The sequence below is a fragment of the Periophthalmus magnuspinnatus genome, chromosome 21, assembly GCF_009829125.3.
Source record: "Periophthalmus magnuspinnatus isolate fPerMag1 chromosome 21, fPerMag1.2.pri, whole genome shotgun sequence".
Taxonomy (NCBI): domain Eukaryota; kingdom Metazoa; phylum Chordata; class Actinopteri; order Gobiiformes; family Gobiidae; genus Periophthalmus; species Periophthalmus magnuspinnatus.
In genome coordinates, this window is record NC_047146.1 from 33,378,079 (window position 1) to 33,402,245 (window position 24,167).

Below are 24,167 nucleotides of genomic sequence, written 5' to 3' on the forward strand. Positions count from 1 at the left end.
TACCTGAGGCGTAGGTGGCGGTGTCCCGTGAGGATCTAAGAGGAGACGGCAGGTCCTTGTCACTTGATGAATGTTAAATGTATTTGACGGCTCCAATGGCTTCCTCTGATTAGGACATGCATGATGAGGTGAGCGCTTTCCCTTTTGTTTAAGGAGAAGAAGAAGTTGGACCCTTTAGTTTAATTGACACTCCTGTGTATGACGCTGGCCTGATTTTCCCACGGTGTCAAGGAACAGACTTTAGGTTTGAGTCAGTCAGGAGATGGTGTAGAGACAGAGTAGACGGCTGTGGCACATACATCAAGCCAGTGGACAACACCATACTTTTCTCTAGACCAGGGGTCACCAACCTTTTTTAACCTGAGAGCTACTCCATGGGTACTGAGTCATACGAAGGGCTACCAGTTTGATACACTCTTCTTGCCTTTAGTTCTACATTATTAATAATGATAATCATCTATGTGAAGACATAATCACATTCATGATTTCTCACAGTCAACAATGACACCAATGTGGGATTCGGATATCAATATTCAACACTTTAACTTTATTAATCTTAGTACTTGTTAAATTTTCATATGATCACGTACATCACTACATCTCATAGGAAAAAAGTCCCAATTTCAACAATGTTGCACCATGTTTCAAAAATGTTATCAATTATGTAATGTTAAAGAAAAATCTACTTACGTATTTTTAAATAAATCCCTGTTGCTTTGTGTGATTTTTTTTCTCCGGTCTCGTGAAAAAGGCCTGTTGTTTGCCCAAAGCTGCGTTTAGTTCACGTCCCCGCGGGGAGTTGGCGTGGAACTTTTGGGACACGTGGTGAAGTGTCTCTCCACATTGTGCCGCTTTATCGCCACAGTCGCTCCGCAGATGAGACACGCAGATTTCTTTTACAGTCGTAAAATTCGTTGTGCATTGATAATTTTTTTCTGCCATGTTTTTGGGGTCATAAACTGCATTCAGTGCATCTTCACTGCGCGCACGTGCGGAGCACTGATTTTGTCACGCGCACAATACTGACCTTTGAACTGAAATTGTACAAAAGCCGTAATACTGTATGCAGTTATGCGGATTGTTTTGTTTTAATGAATGAAATAAATATATTAAATTGAACTGAGTCGGTCAGAGTTCACCTTAACTTTTCTAAACTTCACATATAATGAACATATTTTTAAGATATTGTCATTTTTAAATATATATAAATGCAACGGTGATTTAAAAAATAGCAACTGAATAAAAATTAATTTTAGATGCAGCTCATTAGTGAGTTGTGCTATTTTTAGACCCGGCCTGCGGGCGACTCATGTGGGGCTTGGGGGCGACCTGGTGCCCGCGGGCACAGTGTTGGTGACCCCTGCTCTAGACCAAAAGAAAAGCATCCACCATCACGACCAGGAAAGGCCAGAGCGATGGTCTAGACGTCCGCCTGCAGTGCAAGGATTTACAAATAATAATATACAAATATTTTTGCATTCAGGCTTAGGAAAGATTCAGTCAGTGGATTTAATGTATGAGCTCATAAAGAGTCAACACTTAATATGTGAAATACAAAAATATATAACACAAAACTATGAAATACAATATTATTCAACTGACAGCAATATTTATATACAGTTATACATTTATAATTATAAATATCTGTGTTCAGCATGCAGTTTAATTTATTTTAACAATATAGCTTGTTTGCATTTAAAAGTTTGGAATAAAAAACAAGTTTATGAAGGATACATGCACATGTGCATACTACATACTATGTTTTAGACATAGGAGAGAGTTTGTTTGGAGAGAATCAGACTGTAAACAGTAAACATCAGATGTGAAAGAAGTGACCTGTAGCGTCATTATTAGTCAATAATGTCTAGACCATTCAGAGGAGTGCTCTGTTGTGGTATGAGGATGGGGGGACATGAAGACGACGATGTCACAGTTTGCTGAGCCATGTTTGAGCTTCCACCGGGACCTTTGGGGAACACTGCAGAGTATGAGGAGTTACTGCAGAAGAAGTTGTTGTGAAGATGAACTGTGTGCTCCTGCAAATCAGACACCGAACCTACGACGACAGCCAAGAGATGAGAACTCACCAGTATAATAGGATTTATGATTGACAACTTGTATTATTATTTTTATCTAATAAACCTCAACATGAAGTGATGATTTCGACTCTCAAATATTTAGTTTCTGGTGTAACAATATAAAACAAGACATTTGAGCTCCATATTTAAACTAAGATTAGCATGGAGACCTTATAAAATATATATGTTTGTTGTCTTACCACAGGCTGCTCCTAGTTGCTGGTTTTGGTTTCCTCCAGGTCCAGGTAATAGTATTTGAGATGTGCCTGCAGCGCCCCCTCGAGCCTGCGAGAGAGCACAACACACTCCTTAGGTTACTGTTAAACACTTTACTGTACATAATTGATGCTGTATCTTTGTGGGAAGTTGTACCTGGTGATTTCAAGTGAGTGAGAAGCTGGTGAGGTCTGTGGCTTTGTGAATAATTGAAAACTTAACAATGTAGTGGATACTGTGCAATTAAGTGATGTATTAATCATGAAATCTGCTCTACGCTCTGCTCCATGTTACAGGGAGTATCTTTACATGTCTGACACTGAATGTTACAGGGAGTACCTTTACACGGGAGGATTAAATAACAATTAGCCTGTGTTAAGCATTGGAGCAGAAACCAACAGCAAACTCCAATTACCAGAAGTGACATCTTTGGGGACATATGGGTTTGTGCAGCTAAATCTTTATTATTTAACCTTAGGTAAAGCAAGGCTTCATCAAACAAAAAAGCACTTAAACCAAACGTGCAGTGTGCACAGCGTACACAGTTTGAAACACTCCACAGTGCCAAATAGTGGCCATGATTAATACTACAAAATGGTAAAATAAACCACATCCAAAATATTTTTCCCACTGTGGAGGGATCCAATGTTTTCAAATTAGTGATAAAATTTCAAAGTTAAATTTGTTTGGATCTGACCTTTGCTTCTTGGAGTTTCTTCTTTGCTCTCCATTTAGCAACCCTTAATCTGGTCTTTTCACGACGCTCCCGCAACTGCGAAACAAATGTGCTAGAAGTTACAACCTGTTATAGTTAAGGTATTGTTGTATAGAGTTGTTGTTGGTATAGTGTTGTAAAGTTTTGTTGGTGGTATAATGTTGTATAGTGTTGGTGTTGTTGTACTAAAGTGTTGTCAAGTGTGAATGTTGATATAATGTTGTAGTAAAGTGTGAATGTTGGTATAATGTTGTTGTAGTAAAGTGTGAATGTTGGTATGATGTTGTAGTAAAGTGTGATTGTTGGTATAATGTTGTAGTAAAGTGTGATTGTTGGTATAATGTTGTAGTAAAGTGTGATTGTTGGTATAATGTTGTAGTAAAGTGTGATTGTTGGTATAATGTTGTAGTAAAGTGTGATTGTTGATATAATGTTGTAGTAAAGTGTGAATGTTGGTATAATGTTGTAGTAAAGTGTGATTGTTGATATAATGTTGTAGTAAAGTGTGAATGTTGGTATAATGTTGTTGTAGTAAAGTGTGATTGTTGATATAATGTTGTTGTAGTAAAGTGTGAATGTTGGTATGATGTTGTAGTAAAGTGTGATTGTTGGTATAATGTTGTAGTAAAGTGTGATTGTTGGTATAATGTTGTAGTAAAGTGTGATTGTTGGTATAATGTTGTAGTAAAGTGTGATTGTTGATATAATGTTGTTGTAGTAAAGTGTGAATGTTGGTATAATGTTGTTGTAGTAAAGTGTGATTGTTGATATAATGTTGTTGTAGTAAAGTGTGATTGTTGGTATAATGTTGTAGTAAAGTGTGATTGTTGGTATAATGTTGTAGTAAAGTGTGATTGTTGGTATAATGTTGTAGTAAAGTGTGATTGTTGATATAATGTTGTTGTAGTAAAGTGTGATTGTTGATATAATGTTGTTGTAGTAAAGTGTGATTGTTGATATAATGTTGTTGTAGTAAAGTGTGATTGTTGATATAATGTTGTTGTAGTAAAGTGTGATTGTTGGTATAATGTTGTTGTAGTAAAGTGTGATTGTTGGTATAATGTTGTTGTAGTAAAGTGTGATTGTTGATATAATGTTGTAGTAAAGTGTGACTGTTGGTATAATGTTGTTGTAGTTTGCTTGCTCATTGCCCCACAGCTCAGCCGCTGCGTGTTGGGGTTCACTCCGGTGAACGAGAGGGTCGCGTCCCTGCGCCTTCGGGTCGGGGACAGGTCTCTCACTGTTGTGTCGGTCTACGGGCCAAACAGTAGTGCAGAGTACCCGGCCTTCTTGGAGTCCCTGGGAGGGGTACTAGACAGTGCACCAACCGGGGACTCCGTTGTTTTCCTGGGGGACTTCAACGCCCATGTGGGTAACGACAGTGACACTTGGAGGGGCGTGATTGGGAGGAACGGCCTCCCCGATCTGAACCCGAGCGGTGTTTTGTTATTGGACTTCTGTGCTAGTCACAGCTTGTCCATAACAAACACCATGTTCGAGCACAAGGGTGTCCATCGGTGCACATGGCACCAGGACACTCTAGGTCGGAGGTCGATGATCGACTTTGTTGTCGTGTCATCTGACCTCCGACCGCGTGTCTTGGACACTTGGGTGAAGAGAGGGGCTGAGCTGTCAACTGATCACCACTTGGTGGTGAGTTGGATCCGCTGGCGGAGGAGGAAGCCGGACAGACCTGGCAGACCCAAGCGCATTGTGAGGGTCTGCTGGGAACGTCTGGCGGAGCCCTCTGTCAGGGGGGTCTTCAACTCCCACCTCCGGGAGAGCTTCTCCCTGATTCCGGGGGAGGTTGGAGACATGGACTCCGAGTGGGCCATGTTCTCCACCTCTATTGTCGATGCGGCTGCTCGTAGCTGTGGTCGTAAGGTCTGTGGTGCTTGTCGCGGCGGCAATCCTCGAACCCGGTGGTGGACACCGGAAGTAAGGGATGCCGTCAAGCTGAAGAAGGAGTCCTATCGAGCCTTGTTGGCTCGTGGGACTCCTGAGGCAGCTGATGAGTACCGGCGGGCCAAGCGTGCCGCGGCTCGGGCAGTCACAGAGGCAAAAACTCTCTGGATGTTGTGGGGCTGTCTTGGCTGACACGTCTCTGCAACATCGCGTGGCGGTCGGGGACAGTACCTGTGGAATGGCAGACCGGGGTGGTGGTCCCTCTGTATAAGAAGGGGGACCGGAGGGTGTGTTCCAATTACAGGGGAATCACACTCCTCAGCCTTCCCGGTAAGGTCTAAGATTCAGGAGGAGCAGTGTGGTTTTTGTCCTGGTCGTGGAACACTGGACCAGCTCTATACTCTTCATCGGGTCCTCGAGGGCTCATGGGAGTATGCCCAACCAGTCCAAATGTGTTTTGTGGATCTGGAGAAGGCATTCGACCGTGTCCCTCGTGGTGTCCTTTGGGGGATGCTCTGGGAGTATGGGGTCCGGGGCTCTTTGCTAAGGGCTGTCCGGTCCCTGTATGACCGGAGCAGGAGCTGTGTTCGCATTGCCGGCAGTAAGTCAGACCTGTTCCCGGTGCATGTTGGACTCCGCCAGGGCTGCCCTTTGTCACCGGTTCTGTTCATTATATTTATGGACAGAATTTCTAGGCGCAGCCAGGGGCCGGAGGGGGTCTGGTTTGGGAACCACAGGATTTCATCTCTGCTGTTTGCGGATGATGTTGTCCTGATGGCTTCTTCGAGCCAGGACCTGCAGCAGGCACTGGGGCGGTTTGCAGCCGAGTGTGAAGCGGCTGGGATGAGAATCAGCTCCTCCAAATCCGAGGCCATGGTTCTCGACTGGAAAAAGGTGGTTTGCTCTCTCCGGGTGGGTGGTGAGTCTCTGCCCCAAGTGGAGGAGTTCAAGTATCTCGGGGTCTTGTTCACGAGTGAGGGAAGGATGGAGCGGGAGATTGACAGGCGGATCGGTGCAGCGTCTGCAGTGATGCGGTCGCTGTATCGGTCCGTTGTGGTAAAGAAGGAGCTGAGCCGGAAGGCGAAGCTCTCGATTTACCGGTCAATCTACGTTCCTACCCTCACCTATGGTCATGAGCTTTGGGTAATGACCGAAAGGACAAGATCGCGGATACAAGCGGCTGAAATGGGTTTCCTCCGCAGAGTGGCCGGGCGCACCCTTAGGGATAGGGTGAGGAGCTCGGTCACACGGGAGGAGCTCGGAGTAGAGCCGCTGCTCCTACACGTTGAGAGGAACCAGTTGAGGTGGCTCGGGCATCTGCTCAGGATGCCTCCTGGACGCCTCCCTAGGGAGGTGTTCTGGGCATGTCCCACCGGGAGGAGGCCCCGGGGAAGACCCAGGACACGCTGGAGGGACTATGTCTCTCGGCTGGCCTGGGAACGCCTTGGGGTCCCACCGGAGGAGCTGGAGGACGTGTCCGGGGTGAGGGAAGTCTGGGAGTCCCTGCTTAGACTGCTGCCCCCGCGACCCGGCCCCGGATAAGCGGAAGAAAATGGATGGATGGATGGATGTTGTTGTAGTAAAGTGTGATTGTTGGTATAATGTTGTAGTAAAGTGTGATTGTTGATATAATGTTGTAGTAAAGTGTGATTGTTGGTATAATGTTGTAGTAAAGTGTGATTGTTGGTATAATGTTGTAGTAAAGTGTGATTGTTGGTATAATGTTGTAGTAAAGTGTGATTGTTGGTATAATGTTGTAGTAAAGTGTGATTGTTGGTATAATGTTGTAGTAAAGTGTGATTGTTGGTATAATGTTGTAGTAAAGTGTGATTGTTGGTATAATGTTGTAGTAAAGTGTGATTGTTGGTATAATGTTGTAGTAAAGTGTGATTGTTGGTATAATGTTGTAGTAAAGTGTGATTGTTGGTATAATGTTGTAGTAAAGTGTGATTGTTGGTATAATGTTGTTAAGTGTGGGTTGTTGATATAATGTTGATGTACAGTGTTGTTAAGTGTGGGTTGTTGATATAATGTTGATGTACAGTGTTGTTGTATAGTGTTGTTGTAAAGTGTGGGTTGTTAGTATAATGTTGATGTACAGTGTTGTTGTTGTATAGTGTTGTTGATATAATGTTGATGTACAGTGTTGTTGTTGTATAGTGTTGTTGATATAATGTTGATGTACAGTGTTGTTGTTGTATAGTGTTGTTGTAAAGTGTGGTTGTTGGTATAATGTTGTCTTACTACTTCAGACAGTTGTGGTTGAGGAAGAGTCTTCTCCAGTTCTCTACATTTCATCCAGCTTCGCCTCTGCTGCTCCTTTCTGTGTTTTTTGTATTCTTCAGGTAAACCAAGGGCTCTTCTAGACCAAGGGTGAGTGAAGGAGCTGAATGAAGACGCTGACACAGAGGACGGCATGGAGGCAGCGAGCTGGGACATTATTGCTGAAAACGTAAGCAGTCCATTATCTATATAGTTTTGCACAGGTTTTTAGCGGTCTCTCTGTATTTACCCAGCCTTGGGATTTGTACGACTGCAGTGGCTTAATCAGCATTTTCAAGAGTGCGATATAAAGTAAAAAGCATACTCACAAATGGTCGATCCAGATGGCGTTCTTGCTGCATTTATCACATTTATCTGTGGTCCTGACCAATCTTCCCCATTTCTCGTAACCTAATAATAATAAAAATTATGTGTTAATCACTAAAAAAATAATTAAATAGAATGAATCATTTTAAAAAGATTAAGTGGAAACAGTTTAATAAATGATAATTATTAAAGTGCATCGTAAACTAAAAACAAATGTAATTTTCTCATCTCACATTTGACTCTGGTGCCAGATCTGGGAGCATGTGGCAATCAAACATGGAGGCCCCATCTTGCTCCTCCTCTGGCTCTTCTTTGATATAAATCACCTCATCATCCTGATGAGGCTCCTGCTTCACCTACATCAATGAGACATTGTTTTATAAATACAGTGGCTTGGCAGAAGATGCTCTGGTCTGATGAGACCAAAATCAAAGTTTTTGGCCTAAAAGCAAAATGCTACATGTGGAGGAAAACTAACACTGCACATCACTCTGAACACACCATCCCCACAGTCAAACACGGTGGTGGCAGCATCATGCTGTGAGGGTGCTTTTCTTCAGCTGGAACAGGGAAGCTGGTCAGAGTTGATGGGAAGATGGATGGAGCTAAACACAGGGCAATCTTGGAAGAAAACATGTTGGAGTCTGCAAAAGACTTGAGACTGGGGTGGAGGTTCACCTTCCAGCAGCACAACAATCCTAAACATAAAGCCAAAGCGACAATGGAATGATTTAAAGGAAAACATATTCATGTGTTAAAATGGCCCAGTCAAAGTCTGGACCTAAATCCAACTGAGAATCTGTAGCAAGATCTGAAAACTGCAGTTCACAAATGCTCTCCATCAAATATGACAGAGCTGACAGAACTGTTTTGCCAGGAAGAATGGGCAAAAATGTCAGTCTGTAGGTGTGAAAAGCTAGTGGAGACACACCCCAAAAAGCAGTTCCACAAAATATTGACTTAGGGGGGCTGAATACTTTTGCATGCTGCACTTTTCAGTTTTGTTTTTTAATCTGGAAATGATGTATAATTACATTTCTACTTCACACTTGCAAAATGCAAATTCAAAAATATTTAAATTTGTGGTTGTGAATTGACAACATCTGAAAAAGTTCCAGGGGTATGAATACTTTTGCAAGCCACTGTATATAAATATAAAATATATATAAAGCACTGACCATGCAGTGTTTTTTTTATTTAACATTACCTGTGGAGGGGAGCAGGGCAGTGTGGAACTATCGGCATGAGCTGAAACTTCAGAGGTGCTTGAGCCTGTTGTCGACTGCTGCTCTGACTCAAATGGGGCCTGGGAGCCTGGTGTGGCCCCTTCTTCAGTGTTTGGCAGAGTGATGGTCCAATCAAGCTTCTGTTCTTCTGAATTATTTACAGCAGAATCTTGATTCAGTGCTGCTTAATAAAACATGGTAGAGATTGTTATTAGTAATTTCTGAAGCTCAAGTAAATATTAAGCAAGTTTTCCTAAATTAAATAGATAAGTAATTTTGTTTTTTGTTTTATTATTAAAATAGCACTAAAACCATTCTAATTCCAGGTATTGTAGTGTGAACAATCATATTAAGCATTAATGATCTTAAAAGGTTTCTCCTATGTTGGACTGGATCTTTCATACCTGTGCTGTTGTCCAGACACTCAGGAGATGTGCTCATTAGAGACAGTATTATCCCTGATGCATTAGAACTGGCTCCGCACACATCTGATGGACAGTGTCCTCGCCCGCTGGTCTGAGGTGGTGTACTTGTGGTTTTGGCTCTGGTCTGCCCAGAGCAGGAGGGGGATGTGTTTGACTGTGAAAACCCAGAAGAAGCTGCTCTTTGTCCTGTGGCCTGTCCTGTGGGCGTATAAAGGTGTGAAAGAGACACATGCTGCTGTAGCTCCTCCTCTACGCCCTGTCGATAATACTTCAGCTTAAGTTCTGTGTAGCGCAGTTTTGCTTTTATGTTGTCATTCTCCTTCTCCTTGAGGACCTTCTCTCGCTGCAGAGTTTCCATGTCTCTCTTCATCACCGCCACTTGGGATTTCAGCTCCTCAAATTTCACACCAACAACTTTGAGCATCTCAGCCAGGACCGTCTCCACTGCTCCATTGACCGCTCGCTCCACCACAGCACCCATCTGTCCCCGAATCAGTGAAACGGCGATGCTCACATCCATTGTGCTACCTCCTGGTTCTGGTCTGAAACAATTTTAGATTTAGGTAGAAAGATGGCAACAGCAGCCACAACTCACTAAAGGCAGTCTCCAAAACAGACCAGTAACCATAGACTGTGTGTAATTTATAAAATGTATATAATTCTCATATATATATATATATATATATACCGGTACACACACTTGTCGGCATAGCAACCAACAGTTAGAAGAACAACAACAAATGGTGTCAACTCTGAACTAAACACAAAATATTAGATCTTTACAGTTTAATAAATATTAATAAAAGCGAACACTGATTCAAGATGAATTTGGTAAGAAGCCAAGACAGCTCTTAGGGTTAGTAATGAGTAAATCAAACTCATTAGATTTTAGTTGTATGTGTGGCTAAAAGAACACGTAATACTCTTGACCTAGACTCGTGTGACACAGGAGTTAAATGTTTGTTTAGAAGAGCACCTTCAAAAACGTGTTTCATTAACGTTATGTATTTTAACAGTCCTGGGTAAATCACTTCTGATTAGATGCTAAAGTTCACTTCTTTGTGCTGCAGTTATGTGCACGGACCACATACTGTATACAGTCTACGGTAATGTCTATAAAACTCAAACTAAACAAAACTAACTGCATGATTCACTCACCACCATCAATCTGTCACATATGGCACAAAAACGGGAAGTAAGTAATAATGTCCCCTAAATGCGTCAATTTAACAATAGCAATGACAATATTACATACTCACCGTGCTACGTGTTGAAGCTAACCAGCATTAGCCTGGTTCAATCAAAGCTCTGTCCTGGTCAAATGCGGCTCTGCCCTGGTCAAATGCAGCTCCTGTGGCGGGTCAAATTGTTTGTAAAGACGTTAAAACACGAACACAAACGCGGCAGTAAAAGCTGTTTTAGTTTGTTTATGTTTGGAGCGAACATTGGTCCGCATTGTTTATGCTAATCCAAACAAACTCAGCGGAGGTGTACTTCCGGGTCACCAGAGAGAATGTACTTCCGGGTCTCCAAAGATTGTCTGTGGAGCTGAACAATGACCACTCTCTCCGGAAGTCAAGTTTCCATTTATTTTCCCCATGGATCTATTAAAATATACGACGGAGTATAAGGGTCACTTAAATAAGATAAATTATGCAGGCGCTACGAGAATAAAGTCGTAGCATTTCGACATCAAAGTGGTAATATTACGAGAATAAAATCGTATTTGTATGAGTATATCGGCTGCTGTGCGTGAATGAGTGACCAGTGCGTTATGAAGAATTTGGAGCATTTTGTTCAGGTATAGCAATTTCTTCAAAATCTCTTCCTCCGACGAAACAAACTCAAGTAGTGTCCCTTCGAAGTATCCATTCGAAGTACTTATATTGATGATAGTGTGGTGAAAAAAAGGACAAAAAAAAAAAAAGTTGTACTGTGTGTTTGCTGCATGTGTGCATCTGGTTGGTTGACAGTTGAGGGGGCGGGGCTCACATGGGCAGATGCGCGTGCACATGTGTGTTTAAAAGCGGGCGCTCTGGCACAGGTGTTGAGAGTCAGGACCAGTTTCACTGCAAATTTGACCTCCATTTACTCATCTTACCATAGTCTGCTGTATCCATCCATGTCTATTTTTCTCTGCTGAGCTGCTGCTAGCTGCGTGTGAGCAAATAAATCACCACAAAACGCATGTCGGATCGCGGAGTATTTATTTGCAATAATCTCCTGGCGCGTCACAAAGCTACGAACCCAGGACCCACTCTGGGGAAGCCGCTATATTGTGTCAACAAAAAAGGCACCTAACATAAAATCCCAAAATGCCCAAGATCCAGGGCATCCCACCCTAATTACCCAGGGATCAAAGGAGCTGCTGTAGCTAAGTGCCACAAAATCCACGCCTTTCATTCACCTGGAGACAGGTAGGCCTGAACCTGTTTGTGGATTGAGGAATCTGTTACGCTTATGATTAATTGTGCGTAATGATGAACATTTATTGAATGAATGTTCACACATTGATGGTTACGCAATTCCTCAGAGAATAATTTGATGTCAATGTCAGGACTTCATGGCATAAAAACGTGGCGTTGGTGTTGTCTGAAAGGCCTAAAGAAAAAAAAATATTAAAAATGACTTGCAAATCCTTTTCAACCTATACTGAACTGAATAAATTACAAAGACATGATATTTAATGTTCAAACTGCTTAACTTTATTGTTTTTATGCAAATATTCACTTATTTTCAATTTGATGTCTGCAACACGTTCCAATAAAGATGTAACAGGGGCATGTTTACCACTGTGTTACATCACTTTTCCTTTTAACAACAGGTGTTTGGGAACTGAGGACACTAATTGGAGCTTTGCAGGAGGAATCCTTTCCCATTCTTGCCAAATGTAAAACTTCAGTTGCTCATCAGTCTGGGGTCTCCATTGTCATATTTTGTGCTTCATAATGTGCCTCACGTTTTCAGTGGGGACCGGTGTGGACTGCAGACTCCTTTTATCTCCAGTCAGGACACCTGTTTCCAATTAACTTGTTCATCTATGGAAGGACAAGATCGCGGATACAAGTGGCCGAAATGGGTTTCCTCCGCAGAGTGGCTGGGTGCACCCTTAGGGATAGGGTGAGGAGCTCAGTCACACGGGAGGAGCTCGGAGTAGAGCCGCTGCTCCTACACGTTGAGAGGAACCAGTTGAGGTGGCTCGGGCATCTGCTCAGGATGCCTCCTGGACGCCTCCCTAGGGAGGAGTTCTGAGCATGTCTTAATGGGAGGAGGCCCCGGGGAAGACCCAGGACACGCTGGAGGGACTATGGCTGTGTCTCAATTCGCCAAATGCACCCTTCAAGGGTCCTTACGAAGTACTCTTCAAAAGTGTAGTTTGAAGGTTCCGGTCGAGAATCTACCCTCCTCAGTATAGCCGCCATCTTGCTGAAGTGGGACAGGCCCACACCACGGACCGCACTTCCACCGCTGTCTTTGAGCGTACGATACGTACATTACGTACGTTATTTTTAATGATTTATTATTTAATAGAAAAAAAGTCAAGATGTCGTCGTCACAGCCGTTTCTTTCTGTTTAGATTGAATATCAATAGGCAAATATAACGTTCGAGGTGATTTTTTTTTACTCAATTGTAGCTACTTCATAACTTAAACAAAATAAACCTTGTGAAAACGTAATAACAGAGACAGAGGTAACAATATAATTTCTACATTCATAGTCTATAAACCAGAGACACTGATTAGTTGTACATATAGTGGGATATTGCAGTTTAATGGTTCGGTATTTTGGCCAGTGGCTACACCACTTTAATAACAGTAGAGGGCACTGTTTCCCTTCTGTGCTGTGCCAGTTCTTTTCATCTGATTATTATAAGGTATTTTCTAGCAGTGCAGCGCTACATCAAGCTAGTGTCTTGATTTACTAACACGAAGGTAAATGACACGTGCCCACGAGGGGGTGCAGACCTATGGAATGTACGGAACTCATGAAGATTTTGTGCACGTCTCAGGACTCTGTTCTGTCCTTTCCTCAGAGTCCGTTGCTTCATTGTTCACATTACCTGTGTGGATCATTAAACTCTTCTGACTTTATGTTTCAGTCTCTTGGTCTTTGACGCTTACAATAGAAACGAACATTCTTACATTATTCTTATTGCAGTAATAATTTTTAATGATAAAAATGTCTCTTATTGTCTAGCAATAACTGCACATTCCTTTATTCCATGTAACTCTCCTCCTTTTTAATCATCAAACACACGGCCTGTACTTATCTTTATTCAGATTTAACAGTTTCATGTTGCTCTGTTGTAGATGAGGTAAACCAGTACGAACATTTGAACGTATATTGCGCAACGGACTCCATTTTCTTCTCTTTTTTGCGTAGGCGCGGTGCATGACGGGATATAGAAGTGCGTGAAGTGTGCACGGATGCAGGCTTCGGTTACGTCTGATCTCCATGGAAACGGTGCAAAGGGAAGGGCAGGTTTGTCGGCCGCATTCAGTAGGGTGGGTTGAAATGGGACAGCCCTTGTCGCGCCGGAAATGACATTACTGCCCTTCGAACCGCCCTTCCAATGGTGATTCTAAGGCCAGGTGGGCGAATTGAGACACAGCCTATGTCTCTCGTCTGGCCTGGGAACGCCTTGGGGTCCCACCGGAGGAGCTGGAGGACATGTCTGGGGTGAGCGAAGTTTGGGAGTCCCTGCTTAGACTGCTGCCCCCGCGACCCGGCCCCGGATAAGCGGAAGAAAATGGATGGATGGATGGATCTGTGGAATGTTCCAAACAGGTGGATTTTAAGCATTCCTCAACTTTCTCATTCTTTTGTTGCCCCTGTCCCAGCTTTATTGGAACGTGTTGGAGGCATCAAATTGAAAATTAGTGAATATTTGCATTAAAAATAACAAAGTTTATCAGTTTGAACATTAAATATCATGTCTTTGTAGTTTATTCAGTTCAATATAGTTTGAAAAGGATTTGAAAATCATTGTATTCTGTGGGTTTTAGGATTGTTTGGTTTGCCTGAGATCAAGTTGTAAGTGATGTGTGATAGGATTCATAGTTTAGTGCTTCGCTCACTGATTCCACAGAAATCTACGATGTTTGTCAGTGCCGTGTAGTTTTCTTTTGGCTTTTTCCCCCCTTCATAAGCAGCCATATTTGTTTTTGTTTTAATAGACAGACCATGCCTGTCCCTGATTGGCTAATCCACTGGTCAATCACGTCCATCTGAACTCAGGAAGATTTACCAATGACCAGACTCATATCTTTGTAAAGTATCGGAGAAGTGTTTATTCTGGATCCCAGGTAAAGCTAATTCTTTTTTTTTTTTCTTGCTGTACATTCCCTCAATTGACACCACAATGAAATGTGAGATCTCTGATTTAGCACAGGATGAAAGAGACTCAAAAGTGTAACAACTCCAAAACACACACGTAACATTTGATTTCCAACATTTTTTTTTATTTTTTATATATGCAATAGATCATAGTTAAAAGGTTTTTTAGCCATTCATTGACACTCATTCCTTACTGATGGACCATAAGGAACATAGACTGGCTTAAGACAGAAGAACCACATAATGACAGCCACAATCCAGATGATTACAGAACTACACAGATGTGATACAGCAGTACATTGATTATTCTTCTGAATGCAGCTTCCCTTTGCTCTTCCTTTATTATTTATGGCATTGGTATCGTAATGAAAGGGGGCGGAGCCGTTTCCTGTCCAAGGTGCAGGCCTTTATTACCATCGATGACTGCACGATCGCTGTTCTCCCCCTTCAGTTGAGCAGCAGGGTTATCACAGCCATTCGGTTTATCTGGCACAGGTATGGGTACGAACTGCTGGTAGGTTTCTGGATGTGGTAAATTGATTGATTAGTAGTAGAAGTAGTAGTAGCAGTCGTACTAATAGTAGTAGTAGTAGTATACTGTAAAAATATTCACCCACAAAAAATAGTGTTCCATCTACAGTGTTTTGAACAGTATGTCAATATAGTAATTACTGTGGCAGGTCTAAGTAGTAGTAGTAGTAGTAAATAGTAAATCTAACCAAACTGAAATAGTAAATAGTACAACATTTGAAAAAGTGCACTTACCACAGACCAGTCCGGCCAAGAAGAGGAATACAAACTATAGATGAAATAAAGACAGATTAATGAGAGAACAGTTGGAGACATAGTTAGATTGTGTCAAATCTCATCAGGGTTAAAAAGATGCAAGTCTGTACCAGTTTGCTCATTTTGCCTGGAGTGAAGTGAAGCGGTGCTCTGGCTCCTTCTGGTCTAGAGTTGGCTGCTCTTTGGCTCCGTAGTGAAGTGAGAGGAGCAGCTTCTTTTATATACATTTGGATAACCAAGGTATTATTATATTATACTATTCAAGGTATTATTTAGGATCAAGAGGAACACCCAACCAACACCAAGCCACCACAAAAGACAAGAGCTGATTAATTACCAAGTACAACAGTTGCCGCCCTGCTAATTCCATAACTCTTACCCAGCAAGCACCATATTAATAAGGGCCAAACAAGTGTCTAAATGACTAAATAATACCTATAATTAGACTGATAAAAGTAAATGACAACACCTTTATTTTGTTAAATGAAGGTTTAAACTGAAGGTTAAAATTCCTTACAGGAACAGTAAGTTATCTCTGCAGTTTGGATGTCATTTTTGGGGTTGATGACATAGGTAGAGGTATTTTGTTTTAGAACTTCCTGTCCTTTCTGTCTCCTTTTGTGCTTTTCTTCACAATGTTTTTCCACAAACTCATGCTTAAATGATGTAAAACTATGATAAAAATATAAATAGAAACGTACTATCCCACCAAACCAGGTCGCAATTTGAAAAAATCTGAATACCTGTCATATGCACTTTAATCATAAACATTGATTCAGCAGCACCTGGCAACTCTCCGGAGGAGGCACGCCACCTGTTTGATTCTATGGAAATAGAAAGTTAAAACCACACTTCGGAACATTCTCCATTAAGATGGATGAGTTTGTTTTTTTTTGTTTGTTTTTTTTAAACTTTATTTTTATTGGGGGTTTTATAAGTATTTTAGAACAACAAAAAAACAAAAAAAAAAAACAAAAAAACAAAAACAAAACAGCAGACCACAAAAACAATACAGAGCATCCAGGAAAAAGTATAGAAACAATGCACAGTTATTCCATTAACATGATCATATAACTAGTTTTTCAATATAACAAGTCCATTTCTCCCAATATCTTTTACATTTGTCAACAGAAAGTCTCAGTGAAAAGGTCAGTCTCTCCATGTCATAGATCTCAGTGACAACTTGAATCCAGTCAGTGAGTGTAGGTTCGTCCTTACACAACCATTTGCGGGTTATGGCCTTCTTCGCTCCACCTAGTAGTATTGACAAAAGATATTTATCGGATCTTAGCATCCCATGTGGAAGTTTACTCAAATAGACTTCAGTGAATCCCCATGTCAAGCCAGGCCCAAATATATCTTGGATTACTCTTATCACCGATGTCCAGTAGTGGGCGATCTTGTCACAGTTCCAAAAAATATGGAAATGTCCAGCTCTGTCATTGCCACAGTCTCTCCAGCATTGTGCTTTGCCTGGGTCATTACAATGTTTGCTCCTAATATAAGGTGTTACAAAAAAACGCACCATATTTTTCCACATAAATTCCCTCCAAAGTCCTGAACTTGAGGTAGTCATAGTAGTTTTACAGATATTTGACCAGTCATCCTCCGATATTTTAACCCCAGCGTCCTTTTCCCATGCCTCCTTAATACATGTAGTGGAAATATTTCTCGCTGCTTGCAAACATTTATAAATTGTGGTTATTTGTTTCTTGGGTGTGTTGCCTTTACAAGCTTCTAGAAAAAATTTCACCAGATCACTTTCTTCTTCAGTAAATTTAATTTCTCTATCAAAATAGTGTCTTAGCTGAAAATATCTAAAGAGGTCATGTTTGTCCAAATTATGCGCGACTGAGAGTTCCATGTAACTTTTCAAAACACCATTGTTTGATATAGTCCAATAACCAGTGATACCCCGCCATGACCACTGTCGAAACCCATTATCTGTCCGTGCCGGTAGAAACTCTGAATCAAAAGCCGGCCAGCGCAGTAATCTGGCATTTCTTTCTATGTTTTTGTTTTTAAGTATTTTATTCCATATATTTATTGGTACTTTTATCCAGACAGGCAACAGGTTTGAGTCTAAGTACTTTTTAAGAAGAGACTGATCACCGAGCATGGACTGAAGAGGCACATCAAAGTATGACTGGTCAGTCTCTTTCCATTTAGCCTCACAGCAAGGATCGCACCAATTTATCAGAACTCGTAGCTGAGCTGCTTTATAGTATCCCTCTAACCATGGTAGGGCTAGTCCACCCTCCTCTCTTCGTAACTGTAATATTTGAAACTTTATTCTTGTTTTTTTATTTCCCCAAATAAAATTTGAGATCATTCTATTCCACTCATTGAACTGCTTGGAGGGTATCTCAACTGACAGTGCCTGGAAAAGGTAAAGAAACCTTGGCAAGAGGTTCATTTTTATTATGTCAATCCTATTATACATATTCATTGGCAACAGGGACCATTGCTGTAAATCCGCTTTAATGTTAGTGGTTAGAGTAGTATAATTTTCTTCAAAGATTAATGATAAATCCTTTGGTATATGTACTCCCAAGTATTTGATGCTTTTATTCTTCCAATTAAAATTTGTCATCTTGCGAATCTCAGGAGAGGGCAAATAATTAAAAGAGATTATTTGGGTTTTCTGTAGATTCAGTTTGTAACCAGAATATGTACCAAAGTCTCGCAACAAGGACAAAAGATTAGGTAAACTGACCTTGGGGTTAGATAATGTTAAAAGGACATCATCTGCGTATAAACAAGCTTTGTTTATGGTGTCTCCTACAGTAAACCCTGAAATATCTGTATGTTCTCTGATAGCCTGAGCCAAAGGCTCAATAAAAAGTGCAAACAGGGTTGCGCTGAGGAGGCATCCCTGACGACAGCCTCTCTCTAAATGTAATGAGTCAGACAAGTCCCCATTGATTTTGATCCTGGCAGATGGGGAATCGTATAAAGATTTTATACATCTAATTATTTTACTGTTAAAACCGAACCTGTTCAGGACCAAATAAAGATATTCCCAACCGACAGAATCAAATGCTTTTTCAGCATCAAGACTAACTGCTATAGATTCTATGTTTTTCATTTTATTAATGAGATGTAAAGCGCGTCTAATATTATCATGAGTCTGTCTATTGCGGACAAATCCAGATTGATCAGTGTCTGTCAATTCTGAAACAATAGCCTCGAGCCGCTGAGCTAGTATCGTGGCAAATATTCGATAATCAATATTTAAAATTGATATTGGACGATAAGAGCTGCATAGAATTCTGTCTTAACCTGGTTTATGGATCACTGAAATCACTGCTCTTTTCCAAGATGGTGGTATCTCCCCGCCCCTTAAAACATGATTAAAGCAAGCCCTAAGTGGCGGAAGTATTAAATGTCGAAAATGTTTATACCACTCAGCTGGATAACCATCTTCTCCGGCCATTTTGTTGGTTTTCAACTTTGAGATGGCTTTACTAATTTCTTCATCTGTTATTTCCCGATTTAACCTCTCGTTTTGTTCAGTTCCTATGGATGGTAAATCAAGTGAAGAAAGAAAATGATTAATAGCTTCAACATTTGCAGAGTGGGGTTGGGTATACAATTGTTCATAATATGCCACAAAGGAATTCTGTATGTCTTTTAGATCATGACATATATTGTCATCAAGAGGGCTCTTCATTTTATGTATAAATCTTTCGGCCTGTTGTTTACGTATCCTCCAAGCAAGAAGTTTCTTAGATTTAGGACCATTTTCATAATAATTTTGCTTTATAAATTTTGACTTCTTTTCTATTTGATCCTCATACAGTTTGTTCAAAATTTGTTTTGTTTCGTTGATCTTTATTAGGATATCATTGTTTTTGTTTTGCATGTGTTCCTTTTCTAAAATCTTCAGTTTGTCAGATACATGTTTCATGTAACTTTCCTTTTGCCTTTTCTTAAAAGAGGACCACATAATCAATTTACCTCTAAGTACGGCCTTTAGCGCATCCCACACTACACTGGGAGAAATATCATTAATACTATTATGATCCATATAATCTTTCAGTTCCTTCTCTACGAAGTCATTGAACTTATCATCTTTTAGGAAACTTGTGTTAAGTCTCCATAGAGTTTCTTTGCGATCATTATCCAAATGGAGGGTCAAGCACACCCCTGCATGGTCAGATACATCTCTGACACCTATTTCGCAATTAACAATTCTATGTCTGTCAGACGTCAACATAAAAAAATAATCTAATCTTGAATATACCTGATGGGAGTGTGAGAAAAAAGTATAACTCTTATCTGATTGATGCAAGTTTCTCCATACATCCATCATTCCTAGTTCCTTAAGCATTTTCTTAACCAATATTGCTTCTGGTTGGGTTTTTTTCATTTTACTGGAGGAATCTATAAAAGGGTTAAGACAGACATTCCAATCCCCTCCACTTATAAGTACACCTGATATTTCTGTTGCAATAAGATCAAAAATCTTCTTAATCGTGCATTCGTCTTTGCCTGGAGGTCTATACACGTTTAACAGAGTCACTTCTTTATTGTCTATATATCCTTTAACTAAGATATAACGTCCTTCCTTGTCACTAACCTGAGATGTGTACTGAAAGTTCACTCTATTTGGTAGTAGGATGGCAACTCCTCTAGAATGACCATTTATAAATGAGGAGTAGTACATATTTTTAAACCCCATTTTGCTTATCTTTTCGTGCTCTGTGGCAGAAAGATGAGTTTCCTGCCAAAATATTATATCATATTTTCCTCTTTTCATTTTAGCAATGACTTTAGCCCTTTTAATGGGGTTATGAAGACCATTTACATTGAGAGTGATAACTGTATACTGTTGTCTACCCGCCATCAAGAGAAAGGTACAAACTAAACATAGAAATTTGTAGATGCTCTGAAAAACACACATGGGTCTGCAAAATAAAAAAACAAGAACATACCAGAACATGGAACATACGTGACCTCCAAAAGTGAAGTATAAGTCCACCTTCAAAGTTGGGAGGGGAATCCCTGGGGAAACAGGGAATCCCTCGCAGTGCTGCCACCCTCCATCTACTATCCATCGTGGTGGCGCAAGGTGGGGAAGCAATTTCCCCGACGGCCAATCAGATATGGTGATTCAGTTAGCGGTGCGCAGGTGTAATATTGCTTGCACTGCTATACCACGCAGAAGCTTGCCTTGAATCACACGGTGCCTCTTTTAAACACCTTCAACTTTTCCTGGATGCTTCTCGTCAGCTCTTCTCTGTTCCAACCCTTTGTTACACGCGCGGATTTCCACGTAGGTCTCCTCTGTCTGGGAGAGGGAGCCGGGTGCGTTGCGTCCTCCGCTTCTGCCTGCAAAAGCCCTCTTTTCTTTAAGTCGTCCGTGGCTTCCTCCACATTGTTATAAACCACGGTGTCATTGCCTCCGTCGTAAAATACGCGGAGTCTGGCTGGGTAAAGAGTTTGGAAGCGATATTCTTTTTCTTTGAGCATTTTCCTGACGGGGTTGTAGGCTTTACGTTTAAGAAGCAGATCACTGGGGTAGTCTTGGTCAAAATATATACGCCTTCCATTAAACTGAATATCCCCTTTGCTCCAAGCAGAGCGGAGAACCTTCTCCTTCATCTTGTATTCCAAAAAACATATTACGATAGATCTGGGGTTAGGGCTCGGCGGCGGTCTGGGCCCCAGAGAACGGTGACAGCGCTGTATGGCTAAAGGAGCGTCAGCGAGGGAGAGCTCAGATTTAAGAAAATCTTCTGTAAACATTTGAATATTGGTCCCCTCCGCCCCCTCAACAATCCCATGAATTCGGATATCATTTCTGCGGGAGCGGGCTTCTAGGTCTGATAGTTGTCTTTGGAGTTCCAGTTGTAGCTGTAGAGTGTGCTCCAGAGCGTCTTTGACGTCAACATTGAACTCCTCCATGTCAGCTACTCTCTGCTCGGCCTCGCCGACTCTCTGTGTGACATGTTTTAAGTCTGCATTAAAACTGTCCATACACTTTCCAATTTCTTCTCTAAAGCCAGCCATTTCAGTCTTTAGCATGTCAAGTCTGTCGTTAAGTTCCTTCTTTATATCATTTTGGACGTTTCTCAGCTCTGCTATAATGTTAGCTTGAATAGCATCCATGGTCACGTTTGCTGTTAGCTTGTTAGCCGCGGCAGCCTTCGCGGATAAAGAGTCCTCTTCGTTTGCAATGTCCTGCAGATTTGCTCTAGTCTTCCTTTTATTGCCCCCTGACATAATACTGACAACTTTTATTTCTAATTATGATACTTTTACCGGGGAAATAGTGGGCCGTCGGGGAGCTAAGAAATTATGCTGCCAATTGCTCCCTCGCCATCCCGGAAGTCAAGATGGATGAGTTTTATACCATATACTGTGGAATATTAATTCAAAGGAACAGCAAATCAGGTTTGTGAAGATGCAAGCACACTCACTCATTCAAAATAAAAATTTAAAGATTGCTGCTCTTAGATTCTGAATGGACATGGCCTTCATCACTTTGGCTGTCTTCATCGCCGCCATTGTCACTACTGCTACTTTCAGTTTCAGCATTCGAGCTTTGTGGTGGTGGGACAGCGACAATTAGCAAATCCTGGTAGGTTTCTGGATGTGGTAAATCAATAAATTAGTAGTAGAAGGAGTAGTAGTTGTTGTATTAGTAATAGTATTAGTGGTAGTACAAGCAGTAGTAGAAGCAGAAGAAGGCGCACCAAAAGTAGTAGTATCGGATGCAGTACTACCAGTAGTAGTATCAGTAACAATAGTAGTAGTAGAAGTAGAAGCCGCAATAGTAGCCATGAAACAGTTGAAACAGTTGGCTGCTCTTTGGCTCCTTGGTGAAATGAGAGAAGCAGCTTCTTTTATCTACATTTGGCTGAACAAGGTATCATTATATTATATAATGCAAGTGTGGCAGTAGGCCTGTGTACCTGCTGGTGTCCTACTGCATCTGACCTGAACCTTTAAGAAGGAGAGTCGTGAAGTATCACAAGCGCCAGATTAAGCCTTAGTATTGCTCTAAATCACCTTTCTTAGAATAGAATAGAATAGAATAGATCTTTATTGTCATTGCAACATGCCACATGTACAACGAGATTTAAAAAGTGTCGAGCAGTTTAAGGTGCTAAGAAAAACAAACCCCCCTCACACATACATCACACACACATACATCCCACCTATTTCACAATCACATACAAATAATAAATATATAAAAAATATACATAGATTTAGTAAGTGCGGGTATGTTTATTTTGTATAGTTATGATTGTAGGATAAAAACTATTCTTCAGCCTATTTGTCCTTGCTCTGATTGATCTATATCTCCGACCCGACGGTAATAGTTCAAACAGAGAGTGTCCGGGGTGTGAGGTATCCCCAGGATGTGCTGGCCCTTTTTAAGACAGTGGAAAGTGTGTAAGTCAGCCAATGACCTGAGAGGGCTGCCAATGGTCTTCTGAGCTGCTTTTATGACCCTCTGGACAGCTTCTTGCTTCTTCTTGGGCATAAAGCTTGGTGATTGTGCGTTGCGTGTTCCATCAGTTAGAATTTTGTGATCCTTTTTTTATTTGCTAAGGTGTACAAACAAACATTTCTGTTTTCGCAGACGTCCGGCACGTGCACAAGGGTCACTCGGGAAAACATCCGGCTCGTGTGTGCGGCGCTTTGTCAAACGCTCCATTAACTTATTTTGTGATCCCAGGCCAAAGGCCTGGCCACCAGGCGCTCGCTGCCAAGCACCCACCCCAGGCCTGGCTCCAGGGTGGGGCCCCGGTAACGCCAGTCCGGGCGACGTAACTGGCCTCGTTGTTTCTCTCTTCATGACCTCAAGAGCTGCTTTTACAATATATCTGTACTGGGACAAGACACATTTTGCTTGAATACATGGAAAAAGTTTTTTTTAACTTAGATAATGTGCCTTGTAATGTCAGCTAAATACCATACAGGTCTTCAGAGTCATTTTTCATAAATAAATAAAACCATTGTGTTACGCTGTTGATGTTGTTGAGTCTAGTGAGATCTGGTTCAGCTCCCCTAAAGGCTCTGCTCTCAGATCTCATTTTCATTTTACATTATAGTTCAGCTTCTTCTATTTTATATTTACATCATCTAAAAAATCATCAATTAAACATAGAAACTGTTTGTTGTGGCAGTCTGCGCATTTATCAGCCTCACAATCTGTGATCTATTCTGTGTCGTCGCACTGGTCTCTAAGTCATGTGCAGATGATCCAGGTGTCGGCAACAGCTGAAGGGTAAAAAAGTCACAGGAACAGGCTCAGTCCCATGGACTACTGCTGAGCACTGCTTTCAGTTTGGACTATTGGTTTGCCTTATCGGTGAACTGGGTAGGCTTAATCGTACCCCGTTACTCCCCGTCAAGCAGCAGTTGTTACGTCAATGATGAGGTTTTGTTTTGGATTTAATTATTTTGTTAACAATTCTGTGGTAAATTATTTTATTGATTTTACTTAAATCATGGTTTATTTTGTTTGGGTAAAACAAGAAAAATAACTGGGCTGATATGAGTATGCATATGACAAATATTATATTATAAATGTAAGCATGATTTGATGATTGAAACAATAATAACAATAATAATCATCATAATCATAACAATAATCATAACAACTCTGACTAAAATAAATACTTATAAATGAAGTGCTTTATATTATGTTGTCGTGAAAATATGGGTAAAGGTATTTGCATTAGCCTATGGGGATTAGTGTGACTCAAAAAAAAAATCACATACTTGACTTGAATTGTATTATTATTGATTGGATGTTAATATTTCTTTGAAGATTTTTCACCTGTTGGAAATGAACAGAGTCAGTGTGAAGCCTTTCGTTTCCAGTGGGAAAGCTGTATGGTTAAAAAGCACTTGACACTGCCAGTAGTGGAAC

At 41.1% G+C, this 24,167-nt stretch overlaps 1 protein-coding gene and 1 long non-coding RNA gene across 5 annotated transcripts; both read right to left on the minus strand.

Annotated features, from left to right (window-relative positions):
• Positions 1 to 1,487: 1,487 nt before the first annotated feature.
• On the minus strand, positions 1,488 to 10,671 carry si:ch211-67e16.4 (uncharacterized). Of its 4 annotated transcripts, none has more exons than XM_033986941.2 (9): positions 10,414 to 10,671; positions 9,134 to 9,696; positions 8,711 to 8,910; positions 7,737 to 7,859; positions 7,506 to 7,587; positions 7,159 to 7,358; positions 2,992 to 3,066; positions 2,279 to 2,363; positions 1,488 to 2,056 (listed from the first exon to the last, which is right to left on the minus strand). In XM_033986941.2, the coding sequence occupies exons 2-9, from the start codon at positions 9,672 to 9,674 to the stop codon at positions 1,851 to 1,853; spliced, it is 1,512 nt and encodes a 503-aa protein (XP_033842832.1). In that variant the 5' UTR covers positions 9,675 to 9,696; positions 10,414 to 10,671; the 3' UTR covers positions 1,488 to 1,850. The 4 variants fall into 4 exon arrangements, with proteins under 4 accessions (XP_033842832.1, XP_055086486.1, XP_055086487.1 ...); XM_055230511.1 differs by having other exon boundaries at positions 1,595 to 2,056; positions 8,711 to 8,913; positions 10,414 to 10,627; XM_055230512.1 differs by having other exon boundaries at positions 1,662 to 2,056; positions 8,711 to 8,913; positions 9,134 to 9,691; positions 10,414 to 10,627.
• Positions 10,672 to 14,607: 3,936 nt separating this feature from the next.
• LOC129457294 (uncharacterized) lies at positions 14,608 to 15,495 on the minus strand. The gene is made up of 3 exons (XR_008649180.1): positions 15,388 to 15,495; positions 15,257 to 15,290; positions 14,608 to 15,013 (listed from the first exon to the last, which is right to left on the minus strand). It is a non-coding gene; the product is annotated as an uncharacterized LOC129457294 (long non-coding RNA).
• Between the last annotated feature and the right edge of the window lie 8,672 nt (positions 15,496 to 24,167).